We start from the raw sequence: 21,138 nt of genomic DNA, 5'->3' as shown, positions 1-21,138 counted from the left end.
ATGGTCCATCTGGATGTCGATAGTTGTCCTCTGTACACAATTTTGTTTGGACCTTTAAGATAATTTTTTTTCAGAACTTTGCGTGTCACTGGCTGATTACTCTCAGTGATGCTCCCTAACTTCAAAGAGAATTGGCCACAGAGTCTTCGTTTTGGGGCATGTTCAGCATTATTACCCACCACTCAGTGGTAGGATCCAAAAATTTTAGTAACAGGTTCCCATGGTGGTGGGATTCAAACTGTGGTGTAGCGCCAATGGGGCTGGCCGGGGCACAACGGGGGCGTGGCCGGGCATTCCGGGGCGGAGCATTCCGGGGCGGGGCTGTGGCAAGGACGCAGCTGCTGCGCCAGTCCTTGGGCAGGAAACGAATGCACGCAGGCGCAGGCTGCCATGCACGCTGGTGCACCTCCTGCTAGACTGCTTCAAGTTATGCACGCTACTGCTGAGAGGAGGGGCATAACTAAGGCAAAAATCACGAGGCAAAATCACCAATTAGTAACCCCCTCTCGGCACACGCAAATAATTAGTAACCTACTCTCAGGAACCTGTGAGAACCTGCTGGATCCCACCTCTACCACCACTCTGTTTGCAGCAGGGCAGGCATTACCCATCAGCTGGCTTTTTGCTCACATCAAGGGATGATGATATTTTGTGGGTTCTCTAACGCATGTGTGCTTTTTATTTTTGATATAATCTTTAATTTTTGTCTTTAATCTTATCAATAGATTGATGTATCAATCCATCAACCTATTGATAGATGGATATATCGACATAAAAAAGACAAAAAAGGTGAAAAGTTTTGAATATGGCATCTGTACACTTTGCCTGAATATGGATTGTATTTTACGGTGGGAAGTGTGTGTTGAGGGGGAGGGAGGGGAGAGTAATGGCAGTATGCAAACTGCAAAACCGCAAAAGGACAACATAAACTGCCCTTTGCTAAGCTCCCTAGATTCACAATTGTCTGACCCAAGCATTGTCAAAACCTCAGCTTTTCCCAGTGTGGTCTGAAATCACTGATTACTTGTCTATAAAACGTCAATGGTAGAGACATTCCAGTTTGTTGATCAAACGCAGGGGCAAATCAGGTGTTTGGACTGATTAATTAGTCTTAGTATTTTGACTTTTTTAGTACTGGTATCTATTTATAAATCTAACAATATGGTTATTTAATTAAAAAAACAATCTTAAGATCTAAAGATATGCAGGAGTGGGAAGGCCACGGGCAATAGAAATGATACTGTGGGACAAGAAATGGGAAGTAGTCAACAGCAGGGAGAAGGGTGAGGGGGAAGCATGCAAAGCAGCCCAAGGGAGTATGGGGGTGAGTAAGACTAGGTGGGTTGGCTGTGGGCAGAAGAAAGAGGTTCAGGGCAAAGCTATGCCCACTGGCAGATCTGTCCTGCTCTGATATCTTGTGCATAATCAGCCACCATGTGACTGGAGACCCGAACTGCATGTAACTAACTGATGGAAATAATATTTATTAATTTTATGTTATTAAGAGTTGCAGTCTATATGGTAGCTACAGCTTTTGATTCCTAACTATATGACACTGATCACACTTGTTATGTTAAATATTTATTTGAAAGAGAGAATATGTTTTATAACATAATGGATACAGAAAGGGAGAGTTGATTTATTGTTAAATTCATGTTAAATTCAACGTTTGTTACCTCATGCAAGTGGGATGAAAACCACATTACAGACCTTCCCTCCTGACCTAGAAAGTTCTTAACCAGTATTTGAGGAGGAAAGTACATGTGGACTCCCAAGTATTTTCTCCAAGTACACTACCTCTGAAAATGGAAGTTCACTTTGGCAATTGTGGCTAAAAGTGGAGAAATGTGGCAACTAAATGCTTAGCTTGTGGCTGAGCATGAAGACATTCTCCCTCCCTCAATGATTGTAGAGGAAAGAAAAAGTATAAGTGCTTGCCTTCCATTCTGCTTAGGACACAGCAGGATATGCTTTCAGCTTCTATTTCTGCAAGGCTATCATAGACGTTTGCCTTTGTCTTGGAAAGTTAACTATTCTCTGTCTGGCAATGCACTTCAATAACTTTCAGTGGAAAAATGAAACGGCTTTTTAAATTATATAGTTGGACATTAAAAATAAAGTTAAATCAAAAGCGAAGAGAGATTTAATATATGTTCACAATTTCCATTGCTAATTTGGAAGATGGCATATATCATTCTTTCTTTAATTCTGGTTGGAAGGGATAGCTCAGACCTGATACAGATTAACATTACCCGAATCTTGGGAGCATCCTGTGGCCTTGCAGTCTTTTATTTTCACCTTCTTCCTTATCATACACAAACTGCTATTTCCTTTTCAGTTTCAAAGCTAATTATAATAAGCATTATAGCTGTGTGGATGATGTAGCTAATATTTGATAGTTGCGAGCCACAGTTCCCCAACTTGGGTATACACAATCCATGGTTTGTAGTAATTACAAACAACAAAAGTGTCATTGATAGGATACACAGGCAACCTTGGTTAGTTCCAGACATTAAATAGATATGAAAATGACAGTGGAAGAGGAAGGGAGGTGAAGAATCCTGTGATGCTATTAATCGATCTCTGAAGGGCAAAGTATAATATTTGTGAACAGTATCCTTTTCCTATGGCTTTTCACTGAAAACACAGCCATCAAACATCCTTATTCTACTCACATGGTTTGGAAAATCATGCTACTCCTTCATACAATGAAAGAAAATAATTGTTTATATTTTTTTATAGGTTGGAACTTCCACAATTTGTTAATTATCAAATACCTTGTTAGCAATGTAATCATTAACAGAGGCATCTGAAATGTATTGTGACAAATAGTTAGGTCACTTGTTTGCTAATTAGGCCTGTACTCTAATTACAGAATACTTGATGCAATTAAATAGATACAGCTAGTCATTACTGAATCTATATACACACATTATTTCTGAAACCTTCCAGTTTATTATTTTGATTTATTGTTGATTATTTTGCTGGCAAAGAATAAGGCCTCCTTCACAAAACCAACTTGGGGATTGTTTTTGTTTGGACCCTTTTGGTGATAATTGTAAATCAGTTATCCATTTGTCAGAAAATTCATGTCAGATAATATGCCAGCATACAGAATGGGAAGTATATTAAACTCCAATACAGGTACTGTAAAAATATGTAAGGACAAGTACAGGATCAAGTAAGTCTTAATATTTATGTTTTGCATCTGATGAAACACCTACATTATTTTTCATGAGAGGGAGAGGTTCAGGGAAAATAGAAATGTTTCATCAGTCAACTTCCATGTTCGGTCTTGGATCCACTGTTCCTTCTGTTGCCCTCAGCTTCTCCCAACAGTGTTTTGGGCACATTCTGTGATGGTGTCCATAAGGCTGCTCCAGAAATCTTCTATGTCTGAAATTTCCCTGAGAAGGTTGAAGTGATTATGAAGTTCCAAGGCAAAGGTGATGGCAGTGGCAGGGTCCTTGAGTTTCTCTATCGCAAATGGTTTCTTTAGTATGGTCTTTCTTACATTTCAGAGGTTAAGCTTGATTTCTGCTCTGACTCGATAATGGTCTGATCCAACATCTGCCTTTCTGTAGACCCTTGCATCATGCATTGCTGACCTCCACTTCTGTCTGATACAGATAAAGTCGATGTTTGGTGATCGCCAAGTCTTCTTGTAGATCCTCTGATGTTGGAATTATGTGTTCCCAATGCATTGGCTCATTCCACACATGCAGAATAATGCACTTTCAAACTGCTTTCAGTGCTCTTTGAAGCTGTGCGGAATAGCAAAATCCACTTGCAAACAGTTTTGAAAGATGTTTGAAAACGCATTATTTTGCGTGCGCAGAAGGGGCCCTTGTGTTCACAGAAATACAGCAACCTGTAATGAACCAGTAACGTCCAGGCAAAAGCAACCGTATTGAGTTCTTTATTGAGCTGGCATTCTTAGTCAGATACAGGCGATGCGAGATCTGGAGCCCCAGATCTCGGTCAACAGCTTTTACAGGGTATCAAACAGGCTCCCACCAAGATAGTGTAAACAAAGCAGAATTTCACACAGACTAGCAAGCAAGTGAAAGATAACCAAAACAGCAAAATTCCCCTTCCCAGGCAGAGAGCCAGGAACCTCCGGCGGGAACCTCTCAAGGTCGGAACGCACACATTCACCACAACCTTACAGTATCTCTGGGTAGAGGCTCTCCCTGGTCATTACAGTGGGTGCCCTCATGCCTGAGATCCTAAAGGGAGGCACCCCAGCCACTTGTGCTAGTCCTATGGGAACCATTATGGGGAAGAAACAGTCTCCTTGCCTTGACTTGGGGAAGGGGGAAGTGGATATACGCTATCCTAACAGAAGACAAGGATGGGACAAGGTCTCAGGTTCCTAATACAGATTGTGTGTTCCTGCATTGCAGGGGGTTGGACTTGATGACCCTTGGGGTCTCTTCCATGATTTGATGAAATCACCAGAACACAGCCCGTCAATCCCAAATAGTATATCTTGATTATAATTGGAAAGAAACCTCAATACAATAAAGGCTAAAGTCTCTTGCATTTATCAAATATAGGAAAATTATGTCAGTTTCCATTGTTGTATTTTTGTTTTCATGTATTCGGAATTATTTTAAAATTAGAAGAAGCCAAATTGGACAATTTAGAGTTGTAGGGGTGAGCCCGCGAACCCAGCAGAACCGTAGATAGAGCGCCTGGAATGCCGGTGCCAGCTACGGCCTTCTGGGCACACACGCTCCCCCAACCCCCGCTCCCCGTGAGTCACGGGTCATGAACTGCCTGACTCGCGGTCACCAGGTGTCCCATACAAAGGGACAAAAGGGCCCCTGCCCTCAGGTGAGGATTAGACCCAGACGCGGATGCTTCCTCCTGCACGTAGCAGCCCGATGAGATCATACATCACATGATGATCTCCCGTTCTCCCGACCTCCCGCTGTCCCGCCTGTCCGACCCCTTTACACGCCCCTAATGAAACCCTAATAAAAGGTGCAAGGGACGAGCACACGGCAGAGTTGCCAGGATCACGGGATCCCACGCTTCCTGCTACTGGCTCTCTCCACCAGATGATATCTCCGCGTCTTGTCTCTTCCTTGCGGCGTCGCGGGCACGACTTCAAGAGTTACTGGACAAAACCTGCATTTGTACAAATATTATCAACACAGATAATGTGATGGTTGTTGCCAACAGGATTCCCCTTATCAATTTGCTTAGGAAATCCTGAATTTTGTATGGCCTCCTCACACTGGCTGTAAACAAAATTGGTTTGCTACCTGTGCCATTCCATTTGGCAATTCCACCTGAGTAGTCACCTGAAAGTCACCCTATTTACAGACTGTACATATTGGGTTAGTACAATAGTGTTGCAGGGCCAGCACTTGTACTGCAGCCATTTTGAACTGTTCTCTAGATATCTCCAGTTGACAAGTATGGATGTGTCACTGTTCTTCATTCCACCTTTAAGTAGGACTGTAGTGTCACACAGAAAACCATCTAATGTAAAAAAGCAAATGCAATGATGTTTGCTTCCGCCATGAGGAGCATCTGTCTCATGATGTATGGGATAGAAGTGAATGGGCTGCTTGCTTCCCGGCACTGAAAGTTATACGTTTACCGTTGTGTTCTAAACCTCAAATCACTTAATATTTGACTTTGCAATGTTTTGTGATATTTGCATGACACTTACATGTTTCTATTATGCATTCTGAAACTGGCATTTAAAGAAATCTAGAGACGAGGGAGAAGGTTGGGGAGAAGTGAGGAATGGGAGCAACTTTTAATAGGATTCCTTCACTGCAAGTTCTCTGGCATCTAATGTGCAGAAACTTTCAGCATTTAGAGGCTGGGACTGATTCAAAGATATGTGGCTCATTTAGCTGAGTCCATGCAAAAAATGTGTATATACATCTGTCCCAAATTAGTTGAATATTAGTATTTGTATGTGTGTTCTGACCATCCCAAGAGGATTTTGCATTAGGCTTAGAAGTAGAGAGAAAGGTGTTATTTTCTGGGTTACACAATGCAGAAAGTCATTGCCAAGTCATTTATATGTATCTTTGAATTTTTGAACAGCTCACAATGTGGGACTCATATATTGTGCTTATTTTCCTGGTTGTAGATTTTAAATAAATTTTTTAAAAAAGTGGAACAAATAAATTGATTTGTTTGTTGTGGAGGTTTACTTTATTTTCTTAGATTAACTGTATAAACCTGAAAAAAAATAAAGTAAACCTCCACAACAAATACAACACAACAACAAAGTTTTGGTATTCTTCAAGTAGGAAAAATTTCAGAATTGAATCCACTGAAATTAACTGAAGCCTATTCTGCGCTTTACAGAGCTTGGGTAGTGGGGCTGGAAGGGGGCGGGGAGGGATTAGATTCACAATATATTTTCAGAAGGGAACAGAGGAGTCAGAGAGTTCTATCAGGAAAGCTGTTCCCAGGGAGAACTGGCTGTATCAAAGAGGAGGTCCCATAAGCTTTTCAGGGACCTGAGAGGGTGGAGCTTCTATTGTTCTTTCCAGTCTTAGTAACAGTGGAGTGATGTTGCAGTCTTGAAAGAACTTGCTTCAGTGTGTCTCCCTTTCTGCTGCTGTTGCTGCTGCTGTTGCTGCTCCTCCATTATGGGATTAAGGGAGAGGTAGCTGTGAGTCAAAGGATATGTTTGGGTGTGGGAATGCTGCAAGCACTTTTTGGACCAAGTAAGTAACAGCATTTTATCTGTTGTGTTTTTTGTGGGCACCTAAGGATTGAGTGCAGGAACTCTTCTACTTGAATACTAAAGCTGTTGCATTGCAACAATTAAAAACCTAATCTAGGTTACTAGATTAAAAATACAACTTTTAAAAGAGAAATATAAAGGTGGACTGGACGGCAAAGTCCTTCTTCTCAGAGGACTCACATTGTAAATGTGTAGGAGTTGCAGCCACAGAAACCTTGCCTCAAATGGTTCTCCTGTTAATATCACCAAGTGCCAGGAACACACATTGAAACAAACACTTGGGAGGCTGGGAATCCTTCATTGGGTATTATTCAGCACAGAAACCCCTGGGAGTCTACTGAAGCACTATTATGTGTCGTGCATAGTTTTTCTGAAAGAAAAAGATCATATAATGTGAGGATGATCATAAGACTTGCAAACATTAAAGGTAAGTGGTCTTGAATAAATGATTTAAATAATTTGAAGAGAAGTAAAATGGAATCGGACAAACAGTTGATGTGTTTGACCTACTTTTGGAAAGTATATTGTTAATGACTTAAAGATCCTGAATGTCATATTAACCTACATCATGTCTGTTTCCCAGCCACATGCTGGGAGACCTTTATGTATATAAACAATAACTTGAGGGAGTGAAGCTACGAGTAAACTTCAGTTATAATCATGAAGTCAAGCAAATATTCATATTAGCAATACAGTCAACAGCATAATAGAATAATAGGTTTACTGATGTAGATTGGTGTTTTTTTCCTCCTGAGAGACTAACACAGTTGCTTATATAGATTTTGCTAACAAGAGATTTGCTCTAACACAGCAAAGCAGTATCATCAGGCTGTGGCTTTTAAGGATTTGAAAAGCTTAAGCTGTAGCTGAACATTTCAGCAAGTGGACGGCTTCTGGCTCTGACCCCTTTAGTCTGAGATATTTGGAGGCAATAAACGCTTTGTTTCCTAAGCTCTAGTTTATTCAAACAAAAATGAACAAAAGCCGGTATAGATCTGGGCAGCCTCTTCATATGCAGGAAACTGGATTTTGACTTTCTGTGTTGTACTATAGGAAAGACTGTGAAGCCTGACTTGGGAATCTGGGGCAGTACAGAGAATTTTTAAAAAATGTTTTGCTTCAGGGGGAGTGTTCTTTATGGGAAAAAAGTAAAGTTACATTTTGTAGGTTAGCTGTTCCCCAGTAAACCCTATTTAACCATGGCAAACATTGGAGTGCACTTTCTTTAGCTAGCAGCAAAGGTATATTGAGGCATTAGGGTTCTTACTTGCAGATGTAATATTTGAAGTTAGTTTATTATGAAACACCTGCACACATTTGCCCACAGATATAGATTATTAGAGACTAGGATTAGAAATGCACAGTTAAGGTTATTGTTTGAAACAGTGAGTTTCAAAACTATAACACAGTTAGCACTAAAACTATAACACCAAACTATAACACAGCAAAAGCGGGTTTCTGATTGAATTGGCAATTGTTTCACAATTCTGTTGGCTCTGGTGAGATTTCTCATTTACACAATGAGCTGATGGCTGAATTTCCATGACAAACTGCTGGTCCCAGGACCATCCTGGGGTAGACAACAGGGTTATACAAAATCTGCTTCTCCATCATTGATTGCTTGATTGGTTTGTCAATTGGACCTTACTTTACAGGCTGCTTTGGGAGTCAACAAAGGAATGACCCTCTAAAGTAGCTTTTGTTTAACCAGTAACAAAACTCTTTTTGATTGTACAAGGTTTGGGTCATAGAGAAAAAACAGAATGACTAACAACTTTCACACCGTAATATACTGTGTCAATTCGATCATGTATTGCATAAACAAAAATTGCACAAGCTAATGTGTTTGACTGTGCTTTAAAAGCAAACCAAAAGATGGCAGTGTGGGAAATTGGGATTGACCTATAAGTTAATATTCTGTCTTGGTACAGGGAAAAAGTCTTGGGAATGACCTTTGTACACCCACTCTGTATGTGCTGTTTGCTGAGAAGTACAGTGTATTTTTGTAGAAGGCAGATATAAAGTATATGGATACATTCTTTAAAAAACTCTTCCAGATAATATTGCAGGGCTTCCTTTCTTTTTAATATTGGAAATCTTTTTCTGCGGCAGTGATGTTAGGATCTGACCATGCACTTTTTATGCTTAGTTAAAACAAAGCATAAAGCAAATTAATCCCATTGAAATAACCAGAATATCGCCAAGTAAAATAATAAAAGAATGCCACCCCATCCCCTATGCACGACACAAATCTATTATGGATACAGGCAAGATTACTGGCAGATATAATTATCACATCCATTGGCATGACAATGTATGAGCTTTCTGTATACATATAATCTTTACTGGCAAAATGGAAGCATACTCTTAAAAAAGTAATGTCAAGGATGTAGTTCATTTATTTATTTACACCAGAGATTCAAAGCATCGATTCTGGCTGAGATTCCAGCTTGCGTTTCTGTGTGAAAAATGGTCCTGTAAATCTTGAACAGTTGCATTCAATTTAATTGAGCAATTGTGTCTACATATTGATCAATCAGTATATCTAATTAATCTATTTGGGAGGTTGGGGCCATCGACAGATCTATGCACAAACCTGTGAAAAGTCCCGGGTTTGCAGAAGAATGTGAAATCTTAAAAAAAAAAAAAATGGTGGGTTAATCCACAGAATGTTAAAATGAGCACATTTAACTTGAAGAAACACATGCCCTCAGTGGATGTTGCTAGGCAGTCACAACAGTATTCAAGCATTAGTCTCTGTCAGAAAAAGGCAAAAGGATGGGGAGTGGCCCTTTCTTGGGGTGTTTTGTCCTTGGAGGGAGGACTCATTGGGGCCAGGCTTGGCCACAGCCGCCAGGAGACTTGGTAACACACTACTTGCATGACTCACTAGTATTCAACAGCAGTCACCCTATGAAAGCCAGGGTAGTGGTTAGACCAGGGGTAGGGAACCTTTAACACTCAAAGAGCCATTTGGACCCGTGTTCCATGGGAAAAGAAAACACTTGGAGCCACAAATAATTTTTGACATTTAAAATAAAGATAACACTATATATATAGGGGTTTTTTTACCTTTTACTCCGCTCATTCTGAGAAGCGCATGGATGCGCCCGCCCTGCTGCCTGCAGGGTGAGCAAGGATGAAGCCGGCGGCTCGGCCTTGCCAGCCGCCGGGAAAGCGCCCACCCCGCTCCAATGGGGCGGGCGAGAGGGGAAGCCCACGGTGCGGCGCGGCCGACCGTGGGCAGTTGGTGCGCCCGCCCTGCTGCCTGCAGGGCAGGCAAGGATGGGGCCAGCGGCTCAGCTTATGGAGCCACAGTGCAAGGGCAGAAGAGCCGCATGCGGCTCTCGAGCTGCAGGTTCCCTACCCCTGGGTTAGACTTTCTGATGCAGCTCTGGAAATACCTCTCCCATTCAAGCCCACTAGGTGACCTTGGGCTAGAAACACATTCTCAGCATAGCCTACTTTACAGAGTTTTTGTTAGGGTGACACAGAGAAGAGAACAATGTAAGCTGCTTTGGACAAATGAAGTAAAAATATAGGTAAAAATGGGGGGCAGATAAAAAGTGGGTAGGTTGGTGGTTGAGATGGAGAGAAGGAAGCAAGAAAAGTTGATGTATGGGGGCTTCCAGGAGGAGGGAAGGAGGAAAAAGAATGAGAGGATACAGGAGGAAGCATGGGGCCTCCTACAAGTCCTTGCTGGTTCCCACTGCAGGACTGAGGCTAGGCCAGTAGCGAGCAATGAATAAGTGGACCCAGTGGCCAGCATGGTGGAACTGGGCCAAGCTATCATCAGCACTCTGTGACTGGGCTATAGTTGCCGATCTGGAAAAGGCATATGAGAAGGCAGAGAAGCCATAACCCCGTGAAGTCCATTTTGATGGTAAAAATAGCTGGCCACAGCTTGGTTTATTAAGTACAGGTGACAGGAGTAAAAGTACAGCATGGGGACAGGTCATGGCACTAGGCAGTCCACCTGCCAAACCAATGAGCACCTCACCTCCAGAACACCTGTTTGAGAATAACCCATTAGGTCGCAAGTAAATGGGAGCCCAGCTGGGTGCTGTCTCTTTGTGATCCTCCCCTTGCCAACAGGGGGTGTAGGCCAGCTAGTTGCCCCTACTTTGGCCTGTGACATAGTGAACTGTAGCAATCCCCAAGGCCCCATATGCCCTCCCCCATCAATAGGGAGGCAGGCACCACTTTCCTCAAAAGGATCTGTCCCGATGCTCAAAATTGCTAAGCTGTGACAACAAATACACGTCAAGTATCACATGCAAATGTGCTACACTTGTGTAGCCTAAAAATAAAAAGGGGAACAATGGGTGGGCAAACAGCTGCTGGAGGATCCAAAGGAGGAAGAGGACAGCATGGGCATACCTTTTATGCTCCCAGCATGTCTGTGACTCTGTCCCATGCCAGTCTAATGCAGCAGTTGTTTTGTGCTAGCCAGCCCAAGGGTTTTGCCCTAAGGGCGCTATGTGGCCAGTGCTGCTTCCATGCTCTGCCTCCCATGCGCTCCTACATGGCAACCTGTGCCAGCAGGTAAGTCAAACCATATTTTTACAGGTAGAGGATGCAAGGAGGAGGGAAGGAGGGAAAACTGAAGATGGAGGCTGGTGTATAGGAGAGAAGGAAGAGGATAATAGTGGGGAAAGGGGAATGAGATGCCACCTGCAAGCCCCACCCGCCAGCTGCTTCTGTTACCCTATTATCTGCTTTATGATGAAAGGTACTGATTGGAAACTGCATTTCAATTCAGTGTGAATGAACAGGCTACATATATGTATAGCTAGCATCTAAAGCAAATTTCATTTCTTTGCTTCATCCATCAGCTGCTCTCTCCTACCTTGAATTAGATAATTCTTTTGATACTTTAATTGTGGGCTGTGTTCCAAAACAGGGCAGCTGCCTCTGAGTTGACCAAGGACATGGTTATTGTCAAGCCACCTTTGGATATAAAATCAAGATTAACCTTTACCTGTGCTGGCCAGATAATCTGTGAATTACTGAAATGAAGAAATCAAATTGAATTGGATACAATGGATATGACATGAAAGCTATTTAGTAATATTATTTTTTTTTAAAAAAAGATTGGTAGAGTAGCAGTTTTTGAAGTAGCCTGTGAGGAGCCAGAAATGCTGAATTTATACCTAGTTTTCTAGCTGAAAGGACACATCTTTCTTTATCTGATTGTATATACAGCTAAAGTTATTTTCTGAATGGATTACTCAACAAAATACATATTTATGTTCATCATATAAAAATGTATTAGTTTCTGCATTTGCTCAGACAAAGTATCCTCAGTTGGTTTCCTTACCCAACCACCAGTTTGAAGCCATTATTGGACAGCATTTCAGTCCGCCTCTGAAAATCTTATCTGTTCCTTACTATTTTACCTTACCTGGGGTATTTGGTAATTTTTCTGTTTTCCTTTATGTAACAGCATCATACCAGAGTAATAGTTTTAAAGAGGACTGCTGAAGGGGCCAGGGAGCCAGCCATTTAAAGCCATTCTGACCCAAACCTGGCCCCACCTCTCAGCAGCTGTATGGATTTGAGGCAGCCCATTCAACAGCTTGCACAGAGGGCAGCATGTGGCCAGCCTGGTGTTCCCTCACTTTCCCCGCCTCTCCCGAGCAGGAGCCTGCAATCGCAGGTAATTCTGTGCTGCGTTGGATAGCAAACTGTTCTTGCATTCACAGATACCACATCCAAATAATATTATACCCAAAATCATAAGGTACAAACATTCCTGAATTTGGATGATGCTCCTTTAGAATTGAAGTGCAACTGTGAAATGGATTCTGTGAGACCCATCGCTGTGGATACTTCTGACCAATGTATCCTCTGATGCAATGTTTACATTAAAGTGTTATTAGCTGTTTTACTTTCAAGGATCTAAAACTGTTTCAGATAAATGAGCAGTTAAACTCACTGCTGCCTAGGAGAGGAAAGAGAAGCGCTTAACCAGTGTACTCTAATATGTGGGATAATTTCAGTCAGGAGGAGCTAATAGATTGTCTGCCTGCCCATCAATTCTATTTTTGAAATTAATCTCCCTAAGGAGCCTATTAACAGTTGCACCTGGAAGAGGAAGTAGAAAGCAATAGCTTAAATAGTAATTTAGGAAACAGGCTGAAGCTCATTGCAAAATAATTACTGGTCACAGGTGGAGAGGTTAAAAGAAAACAGAACTTCATAAGTTCATCTAGTTGATAGACAATGTCAATTAAAAAGAGACCTTTAAAAGAGGATCCCGTCTATATGCCTTATTGAGCTGTGGTTTAGTATCATCCATCAACAGGTGTTCCATATTCCACATAGACTCAGTGTCTGCATTAATATTGAATCTTTATTGTAGGAATGCATTGAATGCAATAACAGAATCTCACTCACACCCACTCCTTTAACACTCTCAGAGCAACACCCTGTAATGTGGATGTACATCACCAGAAATACATCTTGATAAGTTCAAAACAAGTCTTTCTTTTATGAGTCGAGATGGGAGTGGAGTCTTGTTGATGCTTTATATTTGAATTCTGATAATCATAGAGAAAATTCACATGGCTAGTGTCAGTTAAGAAGGAAGCAGTGTGTATAACACGGTGCCCAATTTGGCATCTGTGGGTGCTATGATATCCTCCAACACCTTTACTGATGCCCACCAAGGTTTGTGTTTTTGTTTTTTTTTGCCTGGAAGGGCTTCTGATTGACCAACAGAGATCTAGTTTGCTTTGCAGGTATTTAAAAAGTTGCTTCAAGCTGCTATAAAGGACCCTTTTCAACAAAAGAACTTCATCCTCCAGGTGCTAGACCGTCTTCATTTTAGAATTCTCCACTTAGGTCCTAGTGCCTACTAGTCCAGCACGTGGCAGATGAAGTTACAATTCTACTTAGTTCTTTTTGTTGAAAAGAACCACAGCACAAGGATCTTCACTGAGTTACCGTGTGTGTAATCACAAAAATGTTTTTACACAATGTGTTTATTTCAAAAGGCATTCTGTTAAACAGAGCTTCTTCTGATGTGTTGAAGAGTTAGAATTATGCATAATTTTATTCCCTGACATTTTGTGATTTCTTCCACCTGCTGTGACAGTAATTTTGTAGTTGGCTCTGCCTGCTACAACAGTCATTTTGGGGTTGGGCCCACCAGCCCATGTTAGAATTCCAAAGGTTTCCATATGATCAAAAAGTTGGATAGCCCTGATAAATAATGTCTAGTTTTTCCTTTGAATACAGGTTAATGTAGTGACTGAGAGAAGACTGGATTTCCACTTGCAAATATTTGAAAAGAAAAGCTGAAAATTAGATTATGTATTAAATATGTGTGTTAACCTGTCCTCTCCCCAGGGAACTTGGGGAAAATAAATTATTCTTTTTTTTCTCTCCCTTTCTCCTTGAAAATCCCATGTGGTAGGCTCTGCAGAGAGATAGAGGGATGGGCCAAGATCACTAGTTAAGCTTCAGGGCTGAGGTTTGAATCTGAGCATCCCTGGTTTCTAGTCTGTGTTGTAACACTACTGTCAGTCCAACATGAACAGAACTATTGTTGTGATCTGCAATTTTCAGTGGGCTTCAAGAAGCTACTGTGCCATACAGTTGTTGTTTGAATGGACCCACATAATTGGTCTTAGAAAACACTGATTAGACTTCCTTGTCTTTAAAAAGTTCACATTTTCTCACATTTTCTATTTTAATTTTTAAAATTGAAATACAGTACCAGATGGGTCTGTACTGTAGCTACCATTGCACATTGGGAGAAAGTGTGTTGTAAAGTCAGATCAAGATCTGGGAGATATAGGTTTGAATCCCACTCTGTCACAGAAGCTTGGTAGGTGACTTTAGGCTAGTCACACTCTCAGCCTGACCTACCTCACAGGAATGATGTGATCTATATGGAGGGAGGGAGAACTATTTAAGCAGCTTTGAGTCCTCATGGGTAAGAAAAGTGTGCTCTAAATGAAGTAAAGAAATAAACAAATGTAGTAGCTTGAGCCCAGAATAGAGTTTCCTAGGTTGTAAGGATGTTCAGCTCTGGAGTGACTTGCTCCTCCTCTTCCCTGCTGCAGAAGCTCACCTTCCGTAAAGTTCTCTTGGAACATGAACAGGATTGGGGGGGCGGGCAATTTGGCCTACTGCACAAGGGGGAGGGACATAAAAAGGAACACTACACAAGTAGAAATCCTTCTCCCTGTAGCAGAGGTGGAGCTGCAATGGGGACATCTGAGGTGGCTTCCCGGGGTGCCACCATTGCAGTCAAGGGGGGGGGCATTTCGGGGGCGGGGGCAGTTCATGTCCTGGGCACAGTTTCCCTTCCCTTCGTCACTGCCCTATAGAAACACTCTGTTGGATCTAAGTACTGGCCATTTTCTTCAGCTTGAGATGATAATGTCGCAGTCTTGGTTCCAGAGTCCTAAGTACTGATCATATAATAGATTCATTATCAGATCTCCCAATGTTTTCTTTAACACTAGAAAAGACCGCCCAAGATAATATTGGAGCTGTGGAACTAGGGGAAGGGAGGGATATTGGATCCTTTCCTCAACACTGTTTCCTCAATAAACTCTTCCCTTGCCCAGCTATGTTAGGCAAAAGGCAGATAGTGACTACAAAATGTGCTTCAAAGATTCAGTTGGCAAGCAGGAACATGATTATGCTCATCAAGGTGTTAAAATATAAATGCAATAACTTAAGGCCCCTAAATACAGTAAATGTTACGTTACTTGTGGTTATCCATAAATAATGCAATCAACCCGCCCCCCCAATTTTTCTTTTACAGTTTTTAGTAATAGAATTGTCAATTAAGTTGTACCAATTTACCAAATTAATTTTAGTTCCACTGTTGGAAAATAACTGTTATAATGATCTCAGTGACATTTATATTACCAGCAGGTCTATATGTATCAGACCACATGGTCTGAGCAGCTTTGAGCACTACAATTTACAAAGGATGTTGATAAGCTGGAATAAACTGTATGGCAAAAAAACTACGGGCGGGGGGGGGGGCGGTGAAAACCATGTACTCTTCTTGGATGAAGGAGTTGGGTATCTCTGCACTGGAGAATAGATGCTTACATGGTAATCTTTCGATACTAAAAAGGGTTGCCATAAAGAGGATGGGGCAGGTATGTTTTCAATCATGTTGAATGACAGGACTTGGACTAGTGGATATAAACAGCAATGGAGGTTTTGTCTAAATTTGAGGAAGAATTTCCCTGATAGCAAGAATTTCTATTCTGAGGAATAATTTCTATTCTGAGTGCACATTTTCTACTAGACACTGCTTTATGGAATCTTCTTTATGAAGTAATGGATTTTTCATTGTTGGAGGTTCTATAATACTCATTGGATACCTACTTGTCAGAGATGTTATAGTTCTAATTCCTGCATCGGCAGGGGGTTGGACTAGATTACTTTGGGGTCCCTTTCAACTCTGAGATTAAATTTAAAAAATTGCTTCAGCAACTCATGAGAATTACAGGGTAAAGCTGCAACTTTAGATGCAACTAACATTACATTACATTGAACACTTAAATGGGATAATAAATTGGAATGATGTGATGGCAGCTTCTTAATGCTCAGCACTTTGAATTTCTAAAAATGGGTGAAGATTCTGTGATTGGGGCATAAAGCTGTGACCTGTAAAATAAATCTGTTGATTTTGCACATTGATTGTGAAATCAAGGTGATTATTGATAATGAAGAAATACTAGAATTGGACAAAAAAGCTCAATATCTATGTGTTAAATAATTTCATTTAATCTTTGTGGTTGGTAATACTTTGTTAAGATGGATTTAGCTGCTAATGCCAGGTACATATAGTTCATACATAAAATATATTATCTGTGGTAAGATGCCTGGCATCAGTAAATAGATGAATATTTATTGCCATTAGTAATTTAACTGGCTGCAGTTGTAAGTACATTTGAACCAGAGAGACAATGCTCTAGCTCGTACACTTGAAATTGCATCTGATATTAATTTGTGGTTGATTTGTTTTATTATGTGTTGAAAATTTGGAATATGTATTATAAGTTCCTTTATTACATTATTTTCAATATTATGAAAGGCATGCTTTATTAAATATAGAGCACCCTGAAATATCCAACTGCCTCATTAAGCTAATGAACACATTCCTTTTTATTCATCTTAAGTTTGCACAGTGAAGACTCTTGGATCCTTCTGGATTCTAGAATGCTCAATGAGGGATGCAGTTGGAGCTTGGAACAAGAACATCATAACAAGTTATGGGAGCTTGGAACAAGAAGTTGAGCACTCATCAACTTCTCCCTTCCTCGTGGTAGAACTTGGCACCATGGTTTATCACAGAGCTGGGCAACTTGAAGAGGGCCAGGAGATGTGCAGAGAGATACTGCTGCATCCTACAAAATGTGGTATAACTCTTTGGAAGACCTCTGAAGCCGTGGTAACAGTGGCAAAGAAATATTACTTCTCTGCTGCTATTGTATCAGCTAGTTTATGACCATTCCCATTGTTTGAGGTGTCATGGCATTTGTGACTCCTAAATCTGAATATTTATTACCACAGAAACAGGTAATTGGTTGGGATGCTTTTGCAGAGGTTTTTTTTCTTGCAGAAATCTTTCATAGAGTCTGATGTGGATGCTGGCTGTAGCATAGCTCATAGAAGAAATGTATAATGCATCATCTGGTCTGTTCATGGACCAATCTGTCATAGTCACTAAGAGAGATGTTAGAATCTGTGAAGGCCACCACTTGTTTCTTGATTCTGGCCTATTCTGGTTACCGAAATCATGCAAGCATCACTGCCATTGCATCCATAATGCATCAATCATTGCCTCAGGGTGCCTTCCCTTTTTCACTCAAAGAAGCAATTACATTTCCATTACTTTAAAAAATCCTACAGAATAATGATGTGGCCAGTGATTGCTCAGTTTCTAATCTGCCCTTTCTAGACAAGGTAATCAGGATTCCATTGGTGAGCCAACTCAAGGTCTTCTGGAACAACTCATCTGCTCTTGATCCTTTTTAGTTTAATTTCAGGCTGGGCTATGGGATGGAGACAACACTGGTGGCCTTAATTGATTATTCCCCAGCTGAATCTAGAAAAAGGACATGCCTCCTTGTTGTTCCTACAGGCTTCATCTGCAGCCTTGACCTGTGGACAATGCCATTCTGTTGAGGTTTTCAGGGGAGAAATAGGTATCACTGAAAGGGTTGCTGTTTGAGATCAGTTGTCAACAGTGTGGATTTGTCCTGCGGAGTTCCTTAGCTTAGTACTATTCCCTAGTAATAGTCCTATTACATTGCTCATTAGATGTCTCTTCTAGTTGATTATGTTGCCTTACACTGTGTAATCATTTGCTTTCTCAGTTTGAAAGTAAATGAAGTGAAAAAGTAAATAAAGTAAATGAACAAAAAAAATGATGTCTCATCAAAGGTTCAGCAAAACTACAGTTGCCAACTAGCAGTCTGGCTGCAAAATGGAAGTCTTCAGACAAGGCAGATTTTGTGGCTGGTGGGTTGTATTTGGGTCACAACTACATAAGAAAATGAGCTTAGTTACCAGAAAATTAGGCTTTTATTTTCCATTACTGAATTGCATGCCTAAATTAGCAAAATCCGGACTACTTGGTAAGCCATGATGATTAAAAGTTTAAATAAAATGCTCAAGTATTAAAAAGTTTCACGTATTTTTTTAATTTTTATTTTTAAATGAGCTTTGTACTGCCACAGTTGTAATAGGTTTCTGGAAAGTGTGACTGTAGACTGAATCCTGATCAGTGTTTCTCAAAAGCATCACTGTGGGTGCCTCTGAATACAAGGGGATGCTGCCATGGAAACAGGGTGTTACTTAGCAAGCATCTATTTTGTCAGCAAAACAGAGAAGGGTTTTGAATATAGAAGAGAGTTACGCACGGCTGAAGCTGCCAGAGAATGCGTGGCTGCTTGTAGTGGCTGCAAACCGGGGTGTGTGTGTGTGTGGTGTGTGTGTGTGTGTGGTGTGTGTGTGTGTGTGTCTCTCTCTCTCTCTTACCGAACTTGGTGTCCCAGAACTGGATACACTGCAGAACAGAGAGGTACTATTGCGTCCCTTGATCTAGACACTATACTCCTGTTGATGCAGCCCAGAATCACATTGGTTTTCTTGGCTGCCATGCCACATGACTGACTCATGTTCAATTTGTGGTCTACTAAGATTCCCAGATCCCTTTCACGTGCACTTTTGTCAAACCAGGTGTCACCCATCCTATATCTGGGCATTTCATTTTTTCTGCCTAAGTGTAGTATATTTATCTCTGTTGAAATTAATTTTGTTAGTTTTGGCCTCCTAATTTGGTGTCATCTGCAAATTTGATTAGCATACCCTCTATTCCATCATCCAAGCCATTGATAAAAATATTTAATAGCACCGGGCTCAGGACAGAACCCTGTAGCATCCCACTAGTCACTGCTCTCCAGGATGAAGATGAGCCATTGGTGAGTATCTTTTTGGTTCAGTTAGTCAACCAATTTCAAATCCATCTGGTATGGTATGCTCAAGTATGGTAGACTTATGAAATCATACCAATGTAGATAAAATCTTTTTTTGAATAAAAAAGTCAGATTTGGATTTTTAAATAAAATTATTTTTGAGGAAAAATCTACCTAAAGATAGTTTAAATAGGTTTCTGTTTTGTAGCCCAAAAGTTATTCATCAGGAAATTAGTTTTTTAATCAAGTAGCATGAGACTGTATGTTCATGCAGTGTTCCCATTGTTCCTTGGCAAATATATGTACATGGAATCAACCCCTTACCTTTTAAGTGCTAAGTTTCAAGAAGTTCAAGAATCGAACATTGCTTGGAATGGAATAGATCTGTGCAAGGAATTAAGCGTGAGGAGGGAAGGGCAAGCAATAAAAATGAAGTGAACCCTTTTGACTTGAATACTCCTCAAGTCTTAGCATCATTGTGCGTATAACCAGAGGCTTATCATATTATTCTCTCTCTGGAAAAGAACATCTATAATGGCAGTAGGCTGCAAAAGAGACCCAGTATGGGAATATTTTAATGATGTTCCTCTACCTGTGGGTAAGGAAGGCGAGTGTGCAAAATGCAAACATTGCAACAAAGAGATGCAGGGGCTAATGGCTCAAGCGAAGCTGGAGATAATTATGAAATTATTGCAATGTGAACAAAGTCTTTTTCATAGTAGAACCAAATCAGTAATTTTTAAATATGTAACTGTAAAACTAATCTGAAACGTTATTATTCTAAAAATCAAACTTTCATCTGCTTGTAAATATTATGATAGTACCAGCAAGGATGAATCTGTATATGAAAAAAATGATTTAAATCCAGTCTGACTGAATAATAATTTCAATCATGATTTCAATCAAATCCACCCTGAAGCAAACTGAAGATTTTTTTCCTTTATCATTGCAAAAAGTGTTTTATGTTAAAAGTCATCCTAACTAGGGGTCTTAACTGGTTGGGCAGCCTCATCCAAAGGGCTCCAGTGGCTGGTGACGGCACCACTACTGCACCACTACACTGCCTCCTGAGGACTTCCAGGCAGCACGGGGAGGCAGCAAACACAAAAAACCTCCAGCTGCCGGGAAAGCCCTCTTTAGGCCTCAATGGAGTTTGACCACCCTTTTGGTCCTGGTTGCCGCATTCCTGCCCCCAAAGCCTGGGTGGAAGCTGTCTGAAGTTGGATCCAGCCCCAGGAACACCCCAGCCAACCCCACCTTGTGCTGGCATCCACTTGGAAGCCAGTATAATGCCATGGCAGGTTTCGCCACAACAGAGCTGTGGGGCAGCTGCATACTGGCATATTTGCTCTCTCTATGGATGGGAGTGCCCTTTACACTGGTAGAGGGGGCAAACACATCAGAATGAAACTACGCTGCTCCTAGAAACTGTTTTAGCCACTCCCTTTTGGATAGGGCCATTAAGGGGTTTCCCATTCATCAGTCTGTGATAAATTTCATGCAATGTAACTGTAGCATGTTTCACTGCAAATTGTTCTTTTCCTGAATTACCATATATACTCTCATATAAGTTGAATTTTTCCTCACATTTTTTGTGCTGAAAAAGCCCCCCTCGACTTATACACGAGTGAGGTGTATTTTAAAAAATATTTTACGGTTTTTACTTTATTGGCCACCAGGGGGTGCAGTTTTTAGACTAGTAGCGCCAAAATTTCAGGGTATCATCAGGTGACACTCCTGATGATACCAGCCAAGTTTGGTGAAGTTCGGTTCTGGGGGTCCAAAGTTATGCACCCCCAAAGGAGTGCCCCCCATTGTTTCCAATGGGAGCTAATAGTAGATGGGGCTACATTTTTAGGGTTTATAACTTTGGACCCCTTGAACCAAACTTCATTAAACATGGGTGGGTAGCATCAGGATAATCTCTTGCTGATACCAGCCAGGTTTGGTGATGTT

General features: G+C 41.0%; 1 protein-coding gene across 4 annotated transcripts in view; it reads left to right on the top strand.

The window, feature by feature from the left end:
- The window catches only part of ACSL6 (acyl-CoA synthetase long chain family member 6), a 112,922-nt gene that overhangs the window by 17,024 nt on the left and 74,760 nt on the right, over positions 1-21,138 (top strand). The window contains exon 1 of one of the 4 annotated variants that reach the window (XM_048490054.1): positions 6,476-6,704. The exons of the other annotated variants lie outside the window; for them this stretch is intronic. Coding sequence (XP_048346011.1) covers positions 6,680-6,704 — 25 coding nt within the window. The 5' untranslated portion in view covers positions 6,476-6,679. Of the gene's footprint in view, positions 1-6,475; positions 6,705-21,138 lie in introns of those variants that run through there. 4 annotated transcript variants of the gene reach the window in all.

Source organism: Sphaerodactylus townsendi, linkage group LG03 (assembly GCF_021028975.2).
Source record: "Sphaerodactylus townsendi isolate TG3544 linkage group LG03, MPM_Stown_v2.3, whole genome shotgun sequence".
NCBI classification, from domain to species: domain Eukaryota; kingdom Metazoa; phylum Chordata; class Lepidosauria; order Squamata; family Sphaerodactylidae; genus Sphaerodactylus; species Sphaerodactylus townsendi.
The sequence above is the reverse complement of the archived record's forward strand: the minus strand, read 5'-3'. Positions and strand labels throughout refer to the sequence as shown.